The 23,616-nt window shown below is 45.3% G+C and overlaps 1 protein-coding gene across 8 annotated transcripts in view; it reads right to left on the minus strand.

Annotated features, from left to right (window-relative positions):
* DNAH9 (dynein axonemal heavy chain 9) overlaps window positions 1-23,616 on the minus strand; it is a 284,870-nt gene that overhangs the window by 171,580 nt on the left and 89,674 nt on the right. For all 8 annotated transcript variants that reach the window (XM_045164838.1, XM_045164842.1, XM_045164840.1 and 5 more), the window contains 4 exons: window positions 21,200-21,439; window positions 20,704-20,864; window positions 7,009-7,165; window positions 4,260-4,364 (listed from right to left, as the gene is read on the minus strand). In XM_045164838.1, coding sequence (XP_045020773.1) covers window positions 4,260-4,364; window positions 7,009-7,165; window positions 20,704-20,864; window positions 21,200-21,439 — 663 coding nt within the window. The remainder of the gene's footprint in view (window positions 1-4,259; window positions 4,365-7,008; window positions 7,166-20,703; window positions 20,865-21,199; window positions 21,440-23,616) is intronic.

Raw genomic sequence — 23,616 nt, forward strand, 5'->3', positions numbered from 1 at the left:
GGACCTACTGCCTGGGCTTGCTCTAAGGAGCAAGTGAAATAAAGTCCACAAGGAGTTTAGCACACACACAAAGGTGCTCAACAACAGCAACTAACAAGGAATCTGTTAACCTGTCCTCCATCGCGGCAGTGTGGTCCTTATCTGGTCTTAACTCTCTCAGCTCCTCCCCCATCTACATTTCTACAACAGACCTGGAAGGCAAAGGTGAGTCCAGCAGGGATGGAGTGTCTGGTGAGGAGAGGAAAGAGCTACAGTGGAAAGGGAGGCTGGGTCAGATGCCCAGGGGCTAGTCCTGTCTTTCTAAAGAGATTAGAGTTTTTCTTAAATGTGGTCTGGAGCCAGAGGGGATTTACGCTGAAGCTTGACCTGGTCAGATGTAGATTCTACATCATTCTTAGAGCAGTGAAGCAGAGACAGAAATGAAATTCACCTATTTATTTCCACACCTGCTGCTTTGGGAAAATGTGTGCAAAAATGATCAGCAGCGGAAGGAGGGAAGGCAAAAGGGCCTCCCTTGTCCAGCCAGGCCCTAGGACACCTGCAGAACTGGGAAGTCGGGGCCAGTGAAAGGTTTTGAATGAACCTCATGTGTATCAGCTGCACTCAGGTGTTTAGAACAGTCAAGGGTTCCGTGGAGGTTGGGCTGCAGGGATGTGTGTTTGAATATGTGTGTGTGAGAGAGAGACAGAGAGCAAAACAGCTGGAGTGTATATAAGAGAGAAGGAGAGGGGAAGAGTTGGACTATAAATAACAGAGAGACAGAGAGCTGGGCCATATACCAGAGGGAGAAGCAGAGGGAGAGAAACAGAGCTGATCATAAACAAAGGAGAGAGAGAGAGAGAAAGAGGTTCAGAGTGAAATAACTGGAGTGTGTATAAGACAGGAGAGAGGAACAGCTGGATCATAAACAAGACAGAGACAGAGGAGAGGTGGAGAGAGAATCAGAACTGGAACACTTATGAAAGAGAGAGAGAGAGAGAGACAGCTGGACCAGAGAGACAGACACACAGACAGACGGAGACAGAGACAGGAAGAGGGGCTGGAGGCAGCGGACCATCCCCCAAGGATGAGAATGTCAGTGTCCAGAAGGGCAGTTTCTGCCAGAACACCCAGCAGTTCCACAACTGGGATTCAGCTGCTTTCCCAAGTGAAGATCTAATGACAGAATTGCTGAGCTCGCACCAATTAGCTTGAGACTGAAACTTCTTCTCCATGCACAGAATGTCCACGCATCCTGGCCGAGGTGGCCTCCAGAGACCGGCACGCTGACCCAACAGCCCAGACTCTGCTGGTTCCCATGGCGCTCACAGCACCACTCTGCCCTGGGGCCCCTCATCGCCCTCATCACCCAACGAAGGATGTGGGGTGAAACTATCACAACAATGTGAACCAGCTATACCCCAATACAAAATTAAAAAGTCAAAATCAAAAACCCTGCCTGGATCACTCCCTGCTTCTCTCTAGGGGCAGATTGAAGTCTGCTTTCTTTGGGAAGTGCAACCCACTCATCACATTTTACATTTTAAAAAATGTTTCTGTGTTTTTACTTTAGACCTTAGGCCCACTCCAGCGTTCTTGCCTGGAGAATCCCAGGGACGGGGGAGCCTGGTGGGCTGCCGTCTATGGGGTCGCACAGAGTCGGACACGACTGAAGCGACTTAGCAGCAGCAGCAGGCTCCTCTATAAATGGTGTTTCATGGGAGCTCCCCTAGCTCTGAGACACTAACATCTATTTGTTCAGCGTGTTAATTTTTGAAACACTGCTGTGCTGGGTTCTAGAGCCCCTGCTAGCTGCTCTGCTGTGTCTAACTGCTTCCAGCCACAGCCCAACACACAGTCAGGGCTTGAATCTGATCAGGGAGCATGGAGGGGACCCCGGCTGGAGGCGCAGGTTAATGGCTGGCCCATGTAACCCAAAGCCTAGGGAGCTGATTGCAAAAGTAGTGGCAAAATTCCAGAAAAAAGGCAAGTAGTATCTTATATGTTTAAAAAATAATTGTTCTTGGAATTGCTTTACCTTTCCCAGTTGGATACGTAATTCTGCTTAACCAATCTGACAGAGAAATGAAAACTTCCACCCACGAGGACACTGAGGCATGCTCACTTTTGTAGAAGTCACTGGGAAGAGGGACATGGACGTGTGAGGAGCGGAGAGGAGGAGAGGCAGGGAGGAGGGGGAGGGCGGGGGACTGTCACACCTGCTGCGGCTTCTGCACCAACATGCCAACCTGCACTGCGGCCTGAACACAGTGCAATTTTCCCCTCTGGGGTCTATGATTTTAAACAGTAGTAGCTCAGCTTTTGCCCAGGTGGTTGTCAGACCACTTTCTTGAGAATGTGTCCTTAGATATATTCCTGGATGAGAATGTGAAAGCATCAGGGAATTCCAGGCTGAATTGATTTCATTTAACTCCAGAAGCAAAAGGCAACTGATCTTGGAGACCTCATTACTGCCCTTGTGTTGGGCAGTTTCAAAATTAGGCAAATTCAGTATCTGTCTGTTATACACTGGGGACAGTGGCTGCTGGGCACTGCCTCATCAGTTAGGATGCTAAGTTTGCTAAGACAGCCGGACCTGGGCCAGCTGAGAAGGAGTGAAGGGTGTAGAGGAGACCAGAGACACTAGGGAGTGGACCCTTCTTCCCTGTCCTGTGTGTTCCAACCTTCTACTTTCTTCAGCCCATTTCCTTCAGGGTTCAAGTAATAATGAGAGTAATCATCATCACCGCCACTCCACCATCACCACCACCACCATCACCATCACCATTGTCATCATCACCAGCATCACCACCACCATCCATCATCACCCTTATCATCATCGCCACCACCACCTTCACCATCATCACCACAACTACCACCACCACCATCCATCATCACCCTTATCATCATCACCACCACCACCATCACCATCATCACCATGACCACAACCACCATTATCACCATCACCATTATCATCATTATCACCATCACCACAACTACCACCACCACCATCCATCATCACCCTTATCATCATCACCACCACCATCCATCATCACCATGACCACAACCACCATTATCACCATCACCACCATCACCACAACTACCACCACCACCATCATCACCATTGTCATCATCACCACCACCATCCATCATCACCCTTATCATCATCACCACCACCATCCATCATCACCCTTATCATCATCACCACCACCATCCATCATCACCCTTATCATCATCGCCACCACCATCACCATCATCACCATGACCACAACCACCATTATCACCATTATCACCATCACCGCAACTACCACCACCATCATCATCACCCTTATCATCACCACCACCACCTTCACCATCATCACCACTATCACCACCATCACCATCATCACCACTATCACCATCATCATCACCATGACTACAACCACCATTCTCACCATCACTATCACCACCATCACCACCACCACCACCACCACCACCACCATCACCATGGCCACCACCATCATCACCATCATATCAGAGACTGACATTTATTGTGTGCCCACTATGTGTAGGGCTTTAAGTTAACTCATTCAATAATTATTACAACCAGATCGAGTAGGTACTATTATTAACTCCCTTTACAGATGTGGAATTTGATATATTGACTTGCCCAAGGGCACATGGCTAGTAAGTGGCAGGACCAGAAGTGAACACTGGCAGTGTGGTTTCAGAGCCGACACACGTAACCACTTCTCCCCGCCTTGTCTGGCTAACTCTACAAGAACCTGCTTCTTTCACAATCCCAGCTATATGTGGAACTTGGTCATATAATCTCTGGAGCCCAAGACAAACTCTCTGCTGACTTTGGTCTATCTGTCTCTCACTGCTTCCCTTTTGTCCCCTGGCTCCTTGCAGGGACACATGGAGACAGCCTGTTGGTAACCTCTAGTACTAGGTGCTGCGTTGGGCCACCACGGGTGTGCGTATTCATGACAGACAGTTCTGTGCCTTTTCTAAGGAGCTGGGCTCTGCCATCTTGCTGAGCCTTTCCTCATCCCCAATAAACAGGTGCATGGATGTTCTTTCTTCCTATTTTACAGGAGAGGAAATGGAGAATCAAGGCCAGTAAATGTATTGATAGGGCCCTGTGGATACCCTGTTCTGCACCCATGCCTGATTTAAGTGGATAGAAGAAAGGCAACAGGGGGAAGGGTGAGGAGAGGGTGAAATCAAGAGGATGCAGAAGTCCTCAGTGCTTGGCATGAAGACCACATGTTCCCATCAACTTTTGCCCCCTGTACCTGCACCGCCACCACTGACAAGACCTCCACAGAGATTCGATTAAACTCATCAAAACAGCCCCAGGCACCAGTCTGAGCAAGGCCCTTGTAGATGTTGCCGCAAGACTGCAAAGAGATGTACAGAGATTAAATTACCATCTGTGCTAGGCTTACCATTACATGTCTAAGTATTGATAATTTTCTATCCCCTTTATTATAGAACTCCTGGTTCCTTAAAGACCACTGGTTAGAAACTGGTCGATCCTAAAAGAAATCAATCTTTAGTATTCATTGGAAGGACTGATGTTGAAGCTGAAGCTCCAATACTTGGCCATCTGATGGGAAGAGCCAGTTCATTGGAAAAGACTCTGATGGTGGGAAAGATTGAAGGCAGGAGGAGAAGGGGACAACAGAGGATGAGATGGTTGGATGGCATTGTTGACTCAATGGACATGAGTTTGAGCAAACTCCAGGAGATGGTGAAGGACAGGGAAGCCTGGCGTGCTGCAGTCCATGGGGTTGCAAAGAGTCGGACATGACCAGCAACTGCACAACAACAACCATTGCATACATCTAACCTATATATCTCTCTGCGTGCATGCTAAGTCACTTCAGTTACGCCCAACTCTTTGTGACCCCATGGACTGTAGCCTGCCAGGCTTCTCTGTCCATAGGCAAGCATACTGGAGTGTGTTGCCATGACCTCCTCCAGGGATCTTCCCCACCCAGGGATGGAACCCACGTCTCTTACATCTCTGCATTGGCAGGCGGGTTCTTTACCACTAGTGCCAGCTGGGAAGCACCAATCTCTCTATCATTTATTTATTGATTAATCAATCATCTATCTCTCCATCTCCATTTATCCATCTGCCCATTCCTCTATCTGAATAGCTGAACAAGAAAGGGAAGAGGGGGTTTGACGCTGCTTAGTGAGGCTGCTTGGTTACAAAGGATGTCTGGTGTCCAGGAAGTGGTCACCTTACCTTCGCTGTGTCCCACTACAGCTATACTTACTGTTCTTGCTCTGATCTGTGTCTGGACTAGACACACATGGCTGAACTTTCACATGGTTCAAACAAATTGAGGGCAGACTCGTCCTCTCATCCCATACTCTTAGAGGAATTGGTGGGGGTCAGAGTTCAGTAATCAAGTTTTGAAAGGATTGAGTAAAATGGCCTTAGTGACCTCTGACCATGGAGCCAACTCATCTCTTCCTGTTTCCCATGTTAGCTGTGACTTTAAGAAATATGCCTTTCCTTCTTCAGTCAACATCCAAGGTCTTCCATATCTAAATAAGTGTGTCCTCCAGAATGTTCCTCTTGGGAGAGTATGTTTATCTCAGAAATGCTGCCATTGCTTAACTCTAGAAGAATCTAGAAAGTTTATTCCTAAAGCTTAGCTTGTTTCTTTAAAGGGGGAAAAATATTTCTTCTTCCAACCTGGCTTAAAGAGAAACGTTATCTTTATGAGTTCATCAATAAAAGCAACCATATTAAAATTTAGTGCATAGACTATGGGAGCACAGCTATTTTGGGCCTGAATCCTCATTTTGTCTGCTTTCTGTGAGAAAACACAGTGCTACAGGATTCTGCAACTCTGTGCAGCAAAATTTTATATACAAGAGAAATGATTAAAGTTGCAGCAGATCAATCCCATTTAAAGAGTTCTGTATAGGGTAACTGCAAGTGCTATCTTGCAGTCTCTAAAACTATTTTAAAATTGAATTTATTTTGCAATCAATGTATCACATCATTTATACCTATAAATATTTGATCTACTTAATTTAATTATTTTCTTTTTCCACCCTAAATTTATTTAAATGCCATCCTATTTTCAAAAGGGACTTCTGGCAGTCTACAAAAATACACACAATGAAAAAAAAATGAGACAGTGAGATAACCTATTATTATGCTTTTATAACAAAGAATCTATATAAGGTCTAGCTGTAAGCAGAATGTTGCTAAGAGGTGACCTAATGGTTGTCTTGTTTCCCTTGCCTTTCTTTATGACACAGTGCCTGGAATATATTTGATATTAAAATAATGTAAAAATGAAGCGTGCCTGAATGAAGAATATTAGCCTTGTACTTGTCTTTTATGTATCTCTTGCTAAGAACAGAGGTTACTGTGACTTCCCTGGTGGTCCAGGGGTTAAGATTCTGCTTTCCAATGCAGGGGACGGGAGCTCCATCTCTAGTCAGGGAACTAAGATCCCACACGCTGCACGCAACCATAGCAAGAAAAGCCCACGTGCTGCAACTAAGACCCAGTGCAGCCAAAAATTAAAAAAAAAAAAGAATAGAGGTTATTCTAGTCTGTCTTCAGAAGCCAAATCTGCCCTTGTAGAGTATTGTGTCCTTGAGAAATTCTAGAAAAATGCCCACTTTTACAGAAGAGCACATCTATGGCTTTTATGTGAAGACTTTCATTATCAACCACTTATGAGCCTTTCTGTGGTTCTGGGTCAAGTAGTGAATTTAGGCCTTTGGACATATGTTCAGCTTCCTCATTTTACAGATGATGGAAGGAAGGTCTCAGAGGGTAAGTCACCCATTTGTGGCTGCAGAGCTCATTAGAGGAAGTGGATTCCACGGTGGTGAGGTTTAACAGGAGGTCACTCAGCTCCCAGGGCCAAGGGTTCCCATGTCTCCTGTGGAGAAGCAGAGACCTCCTGGTCTGGGTCTCTGAGCTTGGCCAGAGCGGCATGCATAAAGCTGATCAATGGTTTGGGCCACCACCTAGCCCCAGCCCCTCCAAGGCTGGGCCTGTACCTTGTAATCCATCTGCTCGGAGCAGTTAAACACGTAGACCATGACGCCCAGCGCCCGGCCCAGGTCCTTGGTGGTCTCTGTCTTGCCTGTGCCTGCAGGTCCTGCTGGAGCCCCGCTCATGGTCAGGTGCAGGGCCTGGGTGAGGGTGATGTAACACCTGCCAAACACAGAAAGGCAGAGGAGGTTGGTCCTAGTGAGACAGGACTGAGGTTCAAGGCCACAAGAGGCTTGACACAGCTTCTGTAAAGGAAAGCCCAGACCCCACCAGTCTGCTCCCCTCTGTGCTGTGGGAGGAGGTTTCTAAATGGCACCTTCCTGACTGTCTTGACCTTGCCCTCGCTTATTTCTGTAGCTCACTTCTCACCATCGTCCCCACTGCCCCACCCCAAGTACTCTTAAGTTCATTTGTGAAGAGGTATTCTCACTTGCTCAGCACTATGGTCTGAATGTTAGTGTCTCTGCTAAATCCATATGTTGAGACCATATCTTAACTCCCCAAAGATTGTGGTATTAGGAGGCAGGGTTTTCAGGAGATGATTAGGTCATGAAGGTGAAGTCCTCATGAATGGACTTCGTGCCTTAATAAAGGGATCCCGAACAATCCTTTGTCCCTTCTACCGTGTGCATACAAGTCCCTGTGTCCCTGTCCTTTAAGATAAATGGCTTTTGCTTTAGTCTCCCAGGTCTCCCCCTGAGCCTCAAAGAGCTGACTCAAGAGTTAATGACAAGGGACTTCCCTGGTGGTCCAGTGGCTAAGACTCCGTGCTCCCAAAGCAGGGCGCCCGAGTCCCATCCCTGGTCAGGAAGCTAGATCCCACATGCTGCACCTAAGAGTTCAAATGCCCAAACTAAAAGATCCCGCAAAGACTTACGCAGGAATGTTCAAAGCAGCAATATTTATAACAATAAGAAACTGGAAACAACGCAGGTGTCCATCAACCATGAATGGATAAACAAAATGCAATATATCTGCGCAATGGAATGCTATTTAACAAAGTAGTGGAATCAAGTACTGACACATACAACATGCATGAACCTTAAAAACATTAAAATGAAGGAAGTCAGATGCAAAAGATCCCATACTATTCCATTTATGAAATGTCTAGAAGACACAGAGATAGCACATCAGGGGCTGCCTTGGGAGGGTGATGGGAGTGAGGTCTGACTGCAAACAGGGTGACAGCAATATTCTAAAGCTAAATTGTGATCACGGCTGCACAAGTCTAAGAATTCACTAGAAATCATTGATTTGTACACTTGTAATGGGTGTCTTACTTTAAGACATGTAAATTGTATCTCAACAGAGCTTTTAAAACTGTGGCATTGGCTTTTTTAATACCTAGAAAATCAATACAGAAGCTCTCAACCTGCAGTGTAGATGGGGGGTGGGGCTGTCTGAGGAAAGGGGTGTCTCTGAAATGAACTCTTTGGTTCTGAATCTGATGCTAGAGTTGACCAGAATCTCTGACTTAACACTTTTCTCACCAGATGGTGAGTGCACCTCCACTGCCACCAAAATTGCTTTGAAAAGCTTTGGAGTTCCTGAATTCTCCCTTAATTCAGTGTGAAATTCCCATAGCTACTTCAGCCTTTGACAAAGAAACCCAGGAAGGCAGTCTGCCCAGGTAGAGGATGGGCCGGCTGCCTTTAACCCCTGGGGAGCTGGGCTCATGCAACTGCATCATGTTGTTTTTCTGTCGTTGTTTAGTCACCAAGTCACATCCAACTCTTTGCAAACTCATAGACTGTAGCCCTCCAGGCTCCTCTGTCCATGGGATTCCCCAGGCAAGAATACAGGAGTGGGTTGTCGTTTCTTTCTCCAGAGGATCTTCCCAACACAAGAGTCGAGCTCATGTCTTCAGCACTGCAGATTTTTTACCACTGAGCCATGGGGGAAGCCCTACAGCTCCTGATCTGTGAGGTGGGCCAGAAGGTGAGGTGAGTCAGAAAGTGAAAGTGTTCATTTCTGAGACATATCCGACCCTTTGTGACCCCATGGACTGTGGCCTGCCAGGCTCCTCTGTCCATGGGATTCTCCAGGTAAGAGTACTGGAGTGGGTTGCCATGCTCTCCCCTCCAGGGAATCTTCCCGACCCAGGGGTCCAACCCAAGTCTCCTGCACTGCAGGCAGATTCTTTACTGACTGAGCCACAAGGGAAGGCAAGTCAGGGTTAAGGTGAAAAGCTAGGTCCCACCTCACCTTCCTCAGTCACTGTGATCACTTGGCAACGCTTCTCTCCAACACTGATAGCTACATCCTCAGAGTTCTACGTGCAGCCTTAACCAAACCTATGCTCTTAGGCTGAGCTCTGCCTCCACACTGGCCCCAAGGCCTTCCATTTCTGCCAGTCTCAGGCTTCTTCCAGACCTTTGAGACCTCCTGTAGCCCTGAGTATCCCCAGGACGAATGGCAACTGCCTGGACAGGGGAATCCTGGCCCCCAGCCAACTCTCCCAACCTTTTACTGTCCCATGGCTGCCTCTTCTTCTCAGCTAGGGGGCAACACAGACCTCATCTTGCTGCAGCAGCAAAGCTCTCAAGGAATCTGAGAGCCCAGAAGAACAAGGTTCCACAAAAATAGAATTCTCATAGGAAACTCAAGAATCTCCCAAAACAAATACTCAGATCTGGGTGTCAATCTCTTTTTGAGCATCTACTGAGCTTCTGAGTATCTCCAGAAGAAGCACTTGGGGGAAAATGCCAAAATACATACATACATATGTGTGTGTGTATGTATGTGTGATTTAAGAGAAGGCAGTGGCACCCCATTCCAGTACTCTTGCCTGGAGAATCCCATGGATGGAGGAGCCTGGTAGGCTACAGTCCATGGGGTTGCTAAGAGTCGGACACAGCTGAGAGACTTCACTTTCATGCATTGGAGAAGGAAATGGCAACCCACTCCAGTGTTCTTGCCTGGAGAATCCCAGGGACGGGGGAGCCTGGTGGGCTGCCATCTATGGGGTTGCACAGAGTCAGACACGACTGACGCGACTTAGCAGCAGCAGCAGCATGTGTGTGTGTATATATATAGGCAATTGCTCATATATATTATGGGCAATTATATATATATAATTGCCCATAATAACAGGAACTCTGGAGCTGGAAGGAATTTCTGAGATCAACTAATCCAATCCCCTTAAATCACAGATGGATAGATTGAGATTTGTGGGTTTCCCAGATGGCTCAGTGGTAAAGAATCCACCTACCAATGCAGGAAACATAGGATACATGGGTTTGATCCCTGGGTAGGGAAGATTCCCCCAGAGGAGGAAATGGCAACCCACTCCAGTATTCTTGCCTGGAGAATCCCATGGACAGAAGAACCTGGTGGGCTGCAGTCTATGGGGTCACAAAGAGTTGGACATGACTGAGCAGGCATGCACAATGCAAAGAGACTGAGGTTAAGGGAGGGAAGGTGGGCTGTCTAAGGAGTTCTAGTAACCAAGGCAGGGACAGTGGGCCTTTAGCTTGGGCCATGAGGAAAACACAAAGGAAAGAAAAGAGTATTCCTCTCCTCTGTATGTGTTGGGAGGGGTGGGGGGCACTGGCATTATGGTTGGGCCACTGAGCCAACAGGATGTCCTATTCTTTGGGACACACACTCCTCCTCCAAGATTCTGTCTGCAGTCTCATTAGACTGTCCATCTCTTTAAATGTCTAAGTCGCTGCTTCAATCTGCTCCTGTTTCCTACTGAGAGGGCAGATCACGTTGTTGTGGTTCAAGGCAAGGACTCAGGAGTCAGACATACTAACTTCAAAGCTTGCCTCTACTGCAAAGCCTTTGTGAAATCCTCCCAGGTTAATAAACTTTGGTGCCTTTGAAAAAATGTGTCACTGAGGGTCTATCATACAGGATTTTCTTTGCACAAAGGAATTTAGATAGATCTGCTGCCTCAAAAACAACTGCAGAGACTTCCCTGGTGGTCCAGTACATTAAGACTTTGCCTTTCAAAGCAAGAGGGTGTGAGTTTGTTCCCTGGTCAGGGAGTTGAGATCCTACATGTTTCTTGGCCAACACACCAAAACATAAAAAAAACAGAAGTGATATTGTAAGAAATTCAATAAAAAGACTTTAAAAACGGTCCACATTTAAAAAACAAACTTTAAAATAAACAAAAATAAAACAACTGCAATTATGAAAATGGCAGGGAATCACTGACTAACCCCAACATGAATATGCATTAATTTAGTTTGATTGCTTATCTGGAAGACAGATTTTTAATGTTAGAAGAGATCTCAGAGGCTTGGCTCTTTAACCATGCCACGCTGCCTCCCATTAAACCCTTCAAATACTGTCATGCAGCCTTGTCTTCCAGTAAGACATGGTTTATTATTTTAGAAGCTGGCCCCTTCCACCATGGGTTGGTTCTAATTGTTTGAAAGGCCTTCCTAGTATTGAGCTAAAGTTGGTTTTATTTTCTTCGGGCAAGCGATGTCTACCGGCTTTGTTTTTATCTGACCCACCAGGCTCTTGTGAGGACAAGATGAGACAAGAGATAAGACAGTGCCTTGGAAAGTAGAAAGCTGATCCACTTTCAAGGTATTATCTGTTAAGATAATAAATACAGGAAATGTAGCTTTCCCTTTTCTTTCTTTTTTTTTGATACACTCATTCAAATGGCAGATTAAAGAAAATATCAAAGGTGCTATATCTTGATTTCAGCTATGAATAGACTTGAGGCTATTCTAGCCATGTGGTTTGGCTAATCTTAGAGTTGGTGAAATCACAGCTGATTTTATTCATTTCCTATTGCTATACACACACACACAAAGAGGCTTTTAAAAAAAACACCCATTTATAATCTCATTTCTATACATAGGAATCCAGGTGGCTCCTCTACTGATGGTCTCACAGGGTCAAAATCAAGGAACCAGTTGACTGGACTCTTACCTGGACCCTCTTGGGGAAAGAACCTGCTTCCAGTCTCCTTTGAATTCTTGGCCAAATTAAGCTTTCCCGGTTGTAGGACTGAGGTCCTCGGTGGAATGTTTTAAAGAATTTTTACTGCAAGGCAGTAGATGGGCAGAATAGGAGATAAATTTACAAAGACCAACTTTTTCCTATACACAACTGAATTTTGATGAGATTCTGTTTTTCAGGTTTTTCTTTTATGGACTATATTTTTGCTGTTGTAACTAAGACATCTTTGCTTAATTTCATTCATCAAAATTAACAACATTTGCACTTCAAAAGATGCCATGAAGAAAATGAAAAGATAAGCAACAGGCTGGGATAAAATGCTTGCAAACACATATGCAATATATCCAGAATATACAAAAAAGCCTGAGAACTCAGTAAGAGTACAAACAGCTCAATCAAACAATAGACAAAAGATATGAACAGAAATTATGCCAAAGAATATATACAAATGGCCAATGAGCACATGAAGATATGCTCAATATCATTATTACAGAAATACAAATTAAAACTCAAATGAGATCCTACTTCACATCCACTAGAATGGCTACAATAATAAGACATAATAATAAATGTTGTCAAGGATGTGGAGAAATGGGAAGCCTCACACATTGCTGGTGGGGATATAAGACAATCAAGTTACTTCAGAAAATAATTTATCAAAAAGTTAAACATAAAACTGCCATACCACCCAACAACTCCTCTCCTAGGTATTAACCCAAAAGAAATTAAAACACAATGTCCATGCAAAAACTTGCAAGCAAATGTTCACAGAAACACTGTTTGTAATGGCCCCAAACTAAAAATTACCTAAGATAACTGGATAGGCAAAATATGTCATTATCTGTAAAATGGATTATTGTTCAGAGATAATAAGTAACAAATTACTGACACATATTTTATAAGGAAAAACCCCCAAACATCACATAAAATGAAACAAGCCAGACACAAGAGACCACATGCTGTAAGATTCCATTTATAAGAAATGTACAAAATAGGCAAATTTATAGAGATAGAAATAGATTAGTGACTGCACAGGACTGTGGGTGGGAATGAGGATTAACTATAAATGGCCATGAGGGATCTTATTGAGGAGCATAAAAATGTTGCAATTGATTTATGGTGATGTTTACACTACTTGATAAAGTTACTAACAATCATTGATTATACACTTGGATGGGTAAAATTTTTGACATAAAAGAAAGCTCAATAAGTTGTTTTAAATATATATATATTTCATTATATATATATATAATAAAAAAACCTTATATAGGAATAAAAAATTTAAAGCTCCCTAGAGGTAATGATATGCAGCAGCAGCAGCAGCAGAGGTAACAATAAGAAACACTCAAATCTATATGAAGATGTTTATAAACCTTTCTAAGAAACACAACTGAAGGTGTTGCAGGAAGGGGGACCCCTTCCAGGGCCCGAAACTGGGCTTTTGTCTAATACTCGGAAATGAATTGTCTGAGGAGACACATGTGCTGACAAAGCAAGAGATTTTACTGGGAAAGGGCACCCGGGTGGAGAGCAGTAGGGTAAGGGAACCCAGGAGAACTGCTCTGCCACAACTCACAACCTCGGGTTTTATGGTGATGGGATTAGTTTCCGGGTTGTCCTTAGCCAATCATTCTGACTCAGAGTCCTTCCTGGTGGTGCACTCCTTGTTCAGCCAAGATGGAGGCCAGTGAGGAGGATTCTGGGAGGTGGTCAGACATGTGGGGTCCCTTTTTGACCTTTCCCGAACACTTTCGGTTGGTGGTAGCTTATTAGTTCTGTGTTCCTTGCCAGGACCTCCTGTCATAAAACAACTCATGCAAATGGTTACTATGGTGCCTGGCCAGGGCGGGCGGTTTCAGTCAGTGTGCTTCCCCTAACAAAGGTATGAACAAAGAGAAATAGATCACGTGTTACAAAGATGTGAGGCCATGTTTTCAAAATTAATTTGAAGGTTTTAAGGCTCACCAATTAAAACCCTAATCATTTATATTTTGGGACTTGACAAAATGATTAAAGCTCATTTGAAGGAAGAAAGGAAGAGCTTAAAAAAAAAGGAAAATGCAAATAGATGATACCTTGCTATAAAAATATTACAACCCACAATACAGCTGCAGTCCTTAAAAAGTACAGCATATAGATGGATGAACATAATGATGAAACAGAGGAAGAACAGATAGGCTGAGGCAATTTGATAGACTCAAAGCTTTGAATAGGGTGATGGTTACAAGTATCTTTTCCCACTCAGTACACTGTCTTTTCATTTTGCTGATGGTTTCCTTCATGGTGCAAAGGTTTTCAAAAGAATGAAATTTTGCCATTGGCAACAGCATGGATGGCACTGGAGGGTATAATGCTAAGTGAAGTTAAGTCAAACAGAGAAAGACAAACACTGTACATTTTCACTTCTATGTAGAATCCAAAAAAATAAAGTGAATGAATATAACAAAACAGACAGATACACACAACAAACTAGCAGATATCAGTGGGAAGAGGGTTGAAGAGAGGAATAATATAGTGGAAGGGGATTAAGACTTGCCTCTCTGGTATGTACAAAATAAATAAGATACAAGGATGTGATGTACAGCAAAGGGGATAGAATCAATATTGTATAACAACTTTTTAAAAATGTATTTATTTATTTGGGCTTCCCCGGTGGCTCAGATGGTAAAGAATCGGCCTGCAATGCGGGACTAAGCACAGCACGTTTATTTATTTACTTTACGGGAGTCTAATTGCTTTACAGTGTTGTGTTAGTTTCTGCTGTACAACAAAATGAATCAGCTATATGTGTATATATATCCCCTCTCTCTTAAGCCTCTCTCCCACCCCACCCCCAATATTTTACAATAACTTTAAATGGAGTATCATCTATAAAAACACTGAAATCACTATGCTGTATACCCCAACCTAATATTACATTGTAAATCAACTATGTTTCAATAAAAACTTGAAAACAGAGGGTATCATTTTGCTATGGGTGTGTGTGCTCAGTCGTGTCTGACTCTTTGCAGCCCTACGGACTGTAGCCTGCCGGGTTCTTCTGTCCATGGAGTTTTCCAGGCAAGAATACTGGAGTGGGTTGCCGTTTCCTTCTCCAGGGGACCTTCCTGACCCAGGGATGGAAACTGCGTCTCTTGCTTCTCCTGCGTTGGCAGATGGGTTCTTACCACTAGTGCAATCTGGGAAGACCATGACTTTGGTAATTGTGGCCTATTCAGAAAATCACCGTCAGACTCTTGATTCAATTATATCTCGCCCACTTGCCTTAGTGCCTAAGAAATCAAGAGGTTCTGCAAATGGATAAGCAGTTGACTAAGACAATCCTTCCAGTAGGGGGCTGTGTGTGAAGGTGAGGGAAGGGGAGTGAAGCGGGAGATCCTCCAAAGATGAAGAGGCAACCTAGGAGAACAGCTTTTGTTCAGCATGAAAAAGGATCTCCATTTAGCCCTTCAACTTAGCATTGTGTTCAAGTCCTGGGACAGCAGCTGAGCCATTGTACCTACTTATACATTCTGGTCCCATCCAGGCGGTGGGACGTTCCGAAGAAACAGGCATAATCAGTCGGACGTGCAGTAATGTGGTTGTGCCTTGAATGAATGTGCAGAGGCTGTGCGGATCAATTGTCCATTTGATTAATTCCTCTGGCAGGAGAGAATTAAATGTACTTAAGCAGGACACCAGCAAAAACTCAATGCTCTTTAAAATGCAATTTTCTGGGTGGAGGCCGATTTTTTTTTTTTTTCTGGCCAAGACATTTCTTGAGGTAATAATGGAAGTCAATGAGAAAATGGAATTTGCCGTATAAGTATGCACTCCACAGTAGAAGAGCATCTCATGTGCAGAACAAGGTCAAGCTCTGTACAGTATTCACCGATCTTTGCAGTAAATCAAGTTCCTATTTGCATTCTTCCATAGGAGAGGTAATAATGCCTATTTTGGTAATAAGTCATTGTCCAAACTTTACCCCGTCCCTCTAGGAGGCATTCAGCATTAGAGTACTGCTGCTGCTGCTGCTGCTGCTAAGTCGCTTCAGTCGTGTCCGACTCTGTGCGACCCCATAGACGGCAGCCCACCAGGCTCCCCCGTCCCTGGGATTCTCCAGGCAAGAACACTGGAGTGGGTTGCCATTTCCTTCAGCATTAGAGTACTAGAGATCTCTAACTCCAAAAGAGGCAATCATCGCCTTCAACGCATGGTTAGGTGTGAAGACCCAGGGAAAAGGAAAGTCATGCACTTTTTATTACTTGGAATAACGTCTGATGTGCCAGGGGAGAGGAAGGAAATACTCTGAATGGTATGGGGAGCTGAATGCATCAACCCAGGCCTCAGAAATCATTTCACTGCTTTTACACAAGGAATATTTCTCAAATGCCTGTTACTTGCTGGACATGATGTTGAGTCCTGGGGCACCATGGAGCAGTGAGCCAATCAAAGTCAATGCTTTTGTGGAACATAGAGTCCAAAGCTAGAGACAGACATTAATCAAGTTGCTCAAACATATAATAGCTTCATTTCTCTGCTCTGAGTGATATAAATTCCCAAACTGTTAGCTCATAGTCCAAGGCAGGCAAAAAAAACCTCACTGTCAGAGAGAACACCCTTCCGGATGCCCTTCCTGTTTAGAACAGTTGTCTTGCTGAGAATCACCACAAAGGCAAAGACATGTGAGAGGGTCCCCTGTGAATCAAATTCCAGGTAGGAAAGCTTTTCCCTGTACCCACAGCGAATGAGCCCCTCCAACTGATCATTATCCAGTGAAGCCCTAGTAAAACCCCTGAGACACCCGAACCCTCAGAGTTGCTGCTGCCTTTACTGTTCCAGCTACAGAGGAATCTGCCTCTCCCCCTGAACTGACGCTGTCTGCCTTCTGTCCTCAGCTGGGGCAGGGAGCAGGGTGGGTGCCCAGCTGAGAGCAGGAGAGAGCATAGGGTCTGCTTCTTCTTTGGGAGCCAAGGCATAGACAGAGTCCCATGTGGACCCCTCCTTTGAGTCAATCCCCTCTTCCCAATTCTGTCATTCTTACGACCTGGGTTTTCAACAATGAACTATCATTCATTCACTGCTGCTGCTGCTGCTGCTAAGTCGCTTCAGTCACGTCCGACTCTGTGTGACCCCAGAGATGGCAGCCCACCAGGCTCCCCTGTCCCTGGGATTCTCCAGGCAAGAACACTGGAGTGGGTTGCCATTTCCTTCTCCAATGCATGAAAGTAAAAAGTGAAAGTGAAGTTGCTCAGTTGTGCCTGACTCCTAGTGACCCCATGGACTGCAGCCTACCAGGCTCCTCCATCCATGGGATTTGCTAGGCAAGAGCACTGGAATAGGTTGCCACTGCTTTCTCCGAATTCATTCACTTAGAGATAGTAATTCAACATCTACTGCTGCTGCTGCTGCTGCTAAGTCGCTTCAGTCGTGTTCGACTCTGTGCGACCCCATAGACAGCAGCCCACCAGGCTCCCCCGTTCCTGGGATTCTCCAAGCAAGAACACTGAAGTGGGCTGCCATTTCCTTCTCCAATGCATGAAAGTGAAAAGTGAAAGTGAAGTCGCTCAGTTGTGTCCGACTCTTAGCAACCCCATGGACTGCAGCCTACCAGGCTCCTCTGTCCATGGGATTTTCCAGGCAAGAGTACTGGAGTGGGGTGCCATCGCCTTCTCCTCAACATCTACTAGGTATTGGTAAAAATAGCAACAGATGAGACAGACAAAGATCTCTGAGAGGAAAAAGTTTACATTCCAAAGGGTACTGTTGCCAAGAAGGCAGAAGGTAAGCTCATTTCAGAATGTGGGAGATGCTGAAAAGTGAAAGTGAAAGTCGCTCAGTAGTGTCTGACTCTTTTGTGACCCCATGCACTATGCAGTCTATGGAATTCTCCAGGCCAGAACACTGGAGTGGGTAGCCGTTCCCTTCTCCAGGGTATCTTCCCAACCTAGGGATCAAACCCAGGTCTGCTGCACTGCAGGCGGATTCTTTACCAGCTGAGCCACAAGGGAAACCCAAGAATACTGGAATGGGTAGTCTATCCCTTCTCCAGTGGATCTTCCTGACCCAGGAATCAAACTGGGTCTCCTGCATGGCAGGTGGATTCTTTATCAGCTGAGCTACTAGGGAAGCCCTTAGAGAGAGGATAAATGGGGGGATCCTTAATGTTATTTGTGTGTGTACGGGTATGTGTGTGTGTGTCTGTGTTTGAGAGGTGGGAGAGGTTGTCTTTTAGAAAGAGTGGTCATGGAAGGTCTCCTCAGAGTGAAGAGCAGAACAAGAAAGGATGAGAGGATGACAGTGGAGCAGAAAGCATGGGGAAGAGCAGTCCAGACAGAAGGGACCACACGTATTCAAGGTTGTACCTTGAAATGAACTTAAAAGGATCGAGGAACACAGAGGAGGCCAGTGTGGCTGGACTGCAGGCTGTGAGGCCTCAGGGTGGTTGGCAGGAATTACGATGTTCCACAAGGAATTCATATTTTAGTCTAAATGTGGTGGGGAGCAGCTGGAGACAGTGATGTGACCTCTACAAGCTCCCATGAAACAGAGAGATGCAAGAGTAAACAAATGAGTGGTTTGAGCGGGACTCTGGGTGGAAGATGAATTACAAAAATGAAAAGCATGGGGGGAGGTGGACCAGGAGGTCTTCCTCTATGGATGATGCTGGGACCTCCAGTGACTTTGAAGTTCCCACACCCCTATTCGTTCCTCAAGCAGAGTGATTACAATTTCACTAATTGTTATTTGGAAATATATCTGAGGATTTAGCCAGAATACAGGCGATAATACTTAAAATAGGCAGAGAGAAAATTAAGTAGAAGATGGCACGGATTCTATTTGGCCACTTTAACCATCACAATTTACGATGTGTCTTCATTACCTACAGTTTGCTTATTCTGGGTAAGCCAGTCACTCATACGCAGGTCTTTTTGCAGAAGAAGAGATTTAATGTTCAGTGGAATTATAAGGGGAAAGGGCACCAGCATTTAACAGAATTTATAGAAATCTCTGCAGAATTAATATACCATTTCTGACACGGATCATGACCTTATCTCCCTGTCCTCTCTGTCCTTTGCCCACATTCTTTTGTCAGATGAATCTTTACAAGTTTTCATCCTTTTTTACTCCTCTGATGAAAAAGTTTCAATAGTTGATCACTCCTTACTGGATAAAGAATATGATTTTCACATTTCACAGTTAGACTCTTTCCTATCTTACCAGGCTCATTCCTGACTACTTCCCCCAAAGTCCCTCTTCCAAGAACATGCTTTAAATTTTCCCATATCCACATCTTTGCCCACAAAATTCCAACCAGAACGCTAATCCCTAGTTCTTCAACTTTGGGGCATCCCAGACCACTTTAACAATTAATGGATGCTATAGATCCAACTTATGGCAAAAAGAGAAGGGGGTGACAGAAGATGAGCTGGTTAGATAGCATCACTGACTCAATGGACATGAATTTGAGCAAACTTGGGAACAGAGGAGGACAGGGGAGCCTGTCATGCTGCAGTCCTTGGGGTCACAATGAGTCAGACACGACTGAGGGACTGAACAACAACAGTGTATCTTTTCAGTAGAAAAGGTGACATGTGCACAGCTTTTCATGGATAGCCTGCCAGTCATCCGAAAACCAACTGAAATCCTATTAGAGTCCTATGCGGCCTTCAGGGTCCAGATCAGACACTGTCTTCCCTGGAGTGTTCCTGGTCCTCTTCTTCCTACAGTGGCTGAGATCCTCTGTGCTCAGAGGCCACTTACTTGGAAGCCTGTAGTGAGTGGCTCTGTGCCCTATTCTGTACTATGACCTTGCACATTTTCCCTGTGCTATTTATTTCAGTGAGTTCAGTTGCTCAGTCATGTCCAACTCTTTGCGACCCCATGGACTGAAGCACACCAGGCTTCCCTGTCCTTCACTGTTTCCCTGAGTTTATTCAAATTCATGTCCATCGAGTCAGTGATGCCAGCCAACCATCTCATCCTCTGTCATCCCCTTCTCCTCCTGCCCTCAATATTTCCCAGCGTCGGGGTCTTTTCCAATGAGTCAGTTCTTATCATCAGGTGGCAGAGTATTAAAGCTTCAGCTTAGGCATCAGTCCCTAAAATGAATATTCAGGACTGATTTCCTTCAGGATTGACTGATTTGATCGCCTTGCTGTCCAAGGGATTCTCAAGAGTCTTCTCCAACACCACAGTTCAAAAGCATCATTTCTTAGGCATGATTTTTTTAAACTTTTGTTTTTCTTGGTCGTGCAGTGCAACATGCACCATCCTAGTTCCCCAATCAGGGGTCAAACCTGAGCCCCCTTCATTGACAGCACAGAGTCCCAACCACTTGACCACCAGGGAAATCCTTCCCCTTATACTTCTGAAATTTTTATCTACACATGTCTTATTTCCCTCAACAAAACTGGAGTTTAAGTTTTAGTGATCTCTGCATTTCCAGTGACCATTAGTCTGCCTGGCGTAACCACTGAGCCCATGTGCTCCAGAGCCTGTGTGCCAAAACTAGAGAATCTGTGCACCACAATGAGAGATCCTGCATGCCACAACTAAGACCCAAGACAGCCAAATAAATAAATTAAAAACAAACAAACAAACGTGGCCCACTGATTTGCTCTGGGGTTTGCTCTGATCAGGGTTCTGTCCTGTGCCATTTCAGTTTATTTTGCATCTGTTGGGTTAAGTCTGGCCCTCCCCCTGCAGCCTCGTGGACAAATGGCAAGTGACCGTGGATGGTGAGAGCCAGATAGCAGAAGGCTCCTGTGTCAGTGGCTGATGCTAGTGCTCACCTGTCTGTCAAGGGCGTGATCACCAGGCGAGGGGTATTTCCCAGGTACTCATAGGAGTATAGAAACTGGGCATCACAGATGTTGGCGAAGCAGTGTTTGGCCTCGTCATCCCATCGGTGCCTTAGCTGGGACAGCCAGAGGAAGGCCTGGGCATTATCTACCTAGAGAGGGCGTGGCAGAGTAGGTTGGTGAATCACAAGATTCAACAGGTAGGAGGTGGCCCCGTGGCCGCAGGATCCATGGGGCTCGGGTGTTGTGCCCACTCAGGAGAGCAGCACACTACCTGGTATGGCACAGAAAGCACGAGCCGCTTGGATGCTGCTGTTTTGCTGGGGTTTTTACGGTAGGAGCAGCCACCTGGATCCTCTCCCAGATCCCCGACTGGTGCAGAGTTTGGAGCCCCTGTGTTTTGGCCACATGTGAGCTTCTCCCAAATCCCAATACTTGTGGTATAGCTACCCACAAAGAGCGGTACTCTTGAAAGTCCGGGACTCACCTTCTGAGCAATCATCTTGGCCACCACGTCCCTGGCATGGACATCGATGGTGCATATGGTCATGATCTTCTGACGGTCCCCCTTGGAGAGCTGGCCAATGAGCATGGTGATGAGGGTTTTGAGCTGGGCCACTTGCTTCTTGTAATAGTCCTTCATGGCATTCTCATAGCCTTCCTCCAGCCTTGCAAATGCCATGCCCACCTCTGTGGTCCACCAGATCTGGGTACAGGTCAGGGCCACCTATGGCACCAAGAGTTGCTTAGGAAAGCCATTACCAGGACTGTCTCTCAAACCAGCCCACTCTCACACAGCAGGGGCTGAGAATATAATCGTGTGGGTGATGGACATCCCTTCCCTCCCTCTTCCACCAGCACTGTTCCCTTGAACATGTGCTTCTAAGTCCTCGGAGATATAAAGTGGGTACAACACAAGTGGGGAGAGTCCTTTCTGCTCTTGAAAAATGTACCATTTGGTTGAGAACAGCTAAAGGCTCACTCAGGTCAATGTTAGTTGCTTTTAGAAATTGCTACACTGACCTTTCTGTTTTTGCTTCTCAGGCCACAGCAGCTTTCCTGTGCCTGGGAGGATAACAAAGTCTTGATTGGACATCTCAATGATACTCAGTCTTTGCTCTGTTCTTCTGGAAACCCTTACAGTTGAAGTTTTGTAGTTGAGTGAGCCACTGCTGATTATGTGTGGCAGATTTTTTTCTTGCCCATAGTACTTACACTATATCTTTAAAAATCTCTTCAAACTTTTAACTTTGAAAAGCCTGCTCTTTCTTTAAATTGGAGTCTGATTGCTTTACAACACGTGTTAGTCCCTGCTGTACAACAAAGTGAATCATCAGTTTATATGTATACATATGTCTCCTCCATCTTGGACCCCACATCCCACCCTTCTTGGTCATCACAGGGCACAGGGCTGAGCTCCCTGTGCTATTCAGCAGCTTCCCACTAGCTACCTATTTCACACATGGTAGTGTATACATGGCAATCCCATCTCCCCATTCTCCCCTTCCTGCCCTGTGTCCACACATGTCCGTTCTTATATCTGTGTCTCTAACTTTAAAAGGTCTACTCTTCGCAGGTCAGGAAAGATGACACTGAAATTCAGTGTGGCCACTTTGATTTGTTGGAGAAGGAAATGGCAACCCACTCCAGTGTTCTTGCCTAAAAAATCCCATGGACAAAGGAGCCTGGTGGGCTATGGTCCATGGGTTCGCAGAGAGTTGGGCATGACTGAGCAACCAAACAACAACAACACTTTGATTTGTATTCTTCAGAGATTCAAAATAAATAAATGGAAAAAGTGATTTAAATGAACCTTTCTTCTGCTTGCTGAGAAACAGAAGATTTAATACGGAAAATGCATAATTTTGATTCTGCATGGTGAAGAATTTAGAGACATGGATCCTCTGTGGTCCCACTTGGCTCAGGAGACACTGCTCTAGATGAATCTGTCAGAATGCAGGAAGAAACACATTTTCTTGCCTCAAAATTCTGATTCAGGCAAACAAGGAATCCTGGTGGGAATTATTCACTTCATGGAGCAGAGAATTCTGTTGTAGTAAAAAGTACTATTCTTGAATTTACCTGTTATTTTTTGCCTTTGGATTTAGGACATGTTTGCATTTTTTTAGAGGTTCCTCCTGCAGTGTGATCTTGTCAGAATGGTCTGAACGTGATGTGCAATTGTACTTGCGACTCCTGTAGCCCACCAGGTTCCTCTGTCCGTGGGATTTCCCAGGCAAGAATACTGGAGTGGGCTGTCATCTCCTTCTCCAGGGGATCTTCCCGACCAGGGATTGAACCCATGTCTCCTGCATTGGCAGGTGAGTTCTTTATCACTAGCACCACCTGGGAGGCCCCTTTCCTTCTGCAGCACTGGCTTATTTCTCTGCTCTGTCTACTCTCACTGTCAACATTTCCCGCCTTCTTCTCCCTTCTCAACTACCGGCAGTGTGATCTCTTTGCTACAACTTCACTAAGATGGCCTCACCAAGGTCATGGATGTTCCTTAGCCTCTTTACTTGGCTTGACCTCTTAGACGTGTGTGGCATAACTGACCTCTTACCTGCTATCAACGCCTTCTGTTTTAGTTTCCGTGATTACCATTCCCAGGTATTCCTTCCATCAGAAAAGGGACTGTTTCTCATTCTGCTGCCCTGGTTTCTCTGCCTATGCAGCCTTTGGATGATGCTCACAGGTTTGATCTGCAGCCTCAGCTCGGTCTACACAATCTTACTTAACTCCTATGGCTTCAATCACCACCAGATATCTGTAACCCCCAAAGGTACCAGCAGTAGTATTGGGTTGGCCAAAGAGTTTGTTTGGGTTTTTCCGTAGGATGTTATAGAAAAACCCAAACGAACTTCTCGGCCAGCCCAATACTAGACATTAACAGGGAAGGGAGGG

The sequence above is a fragment of the Bubalus bubalis genome, chromosome 3 (genome assembly GCF_019923935.1).
Source record: "Bubalus bubalis isolate 160015118507 breed Murrah chromosome 3, NDDB_SH_1, whole genome shotgun sequence".
Lineage (NCBI taxonomy): Eukaryota > Metazoa > Chordata > Mammalia > Artiodactyla > Bovidae > Bubalus > Bubalus bubalis.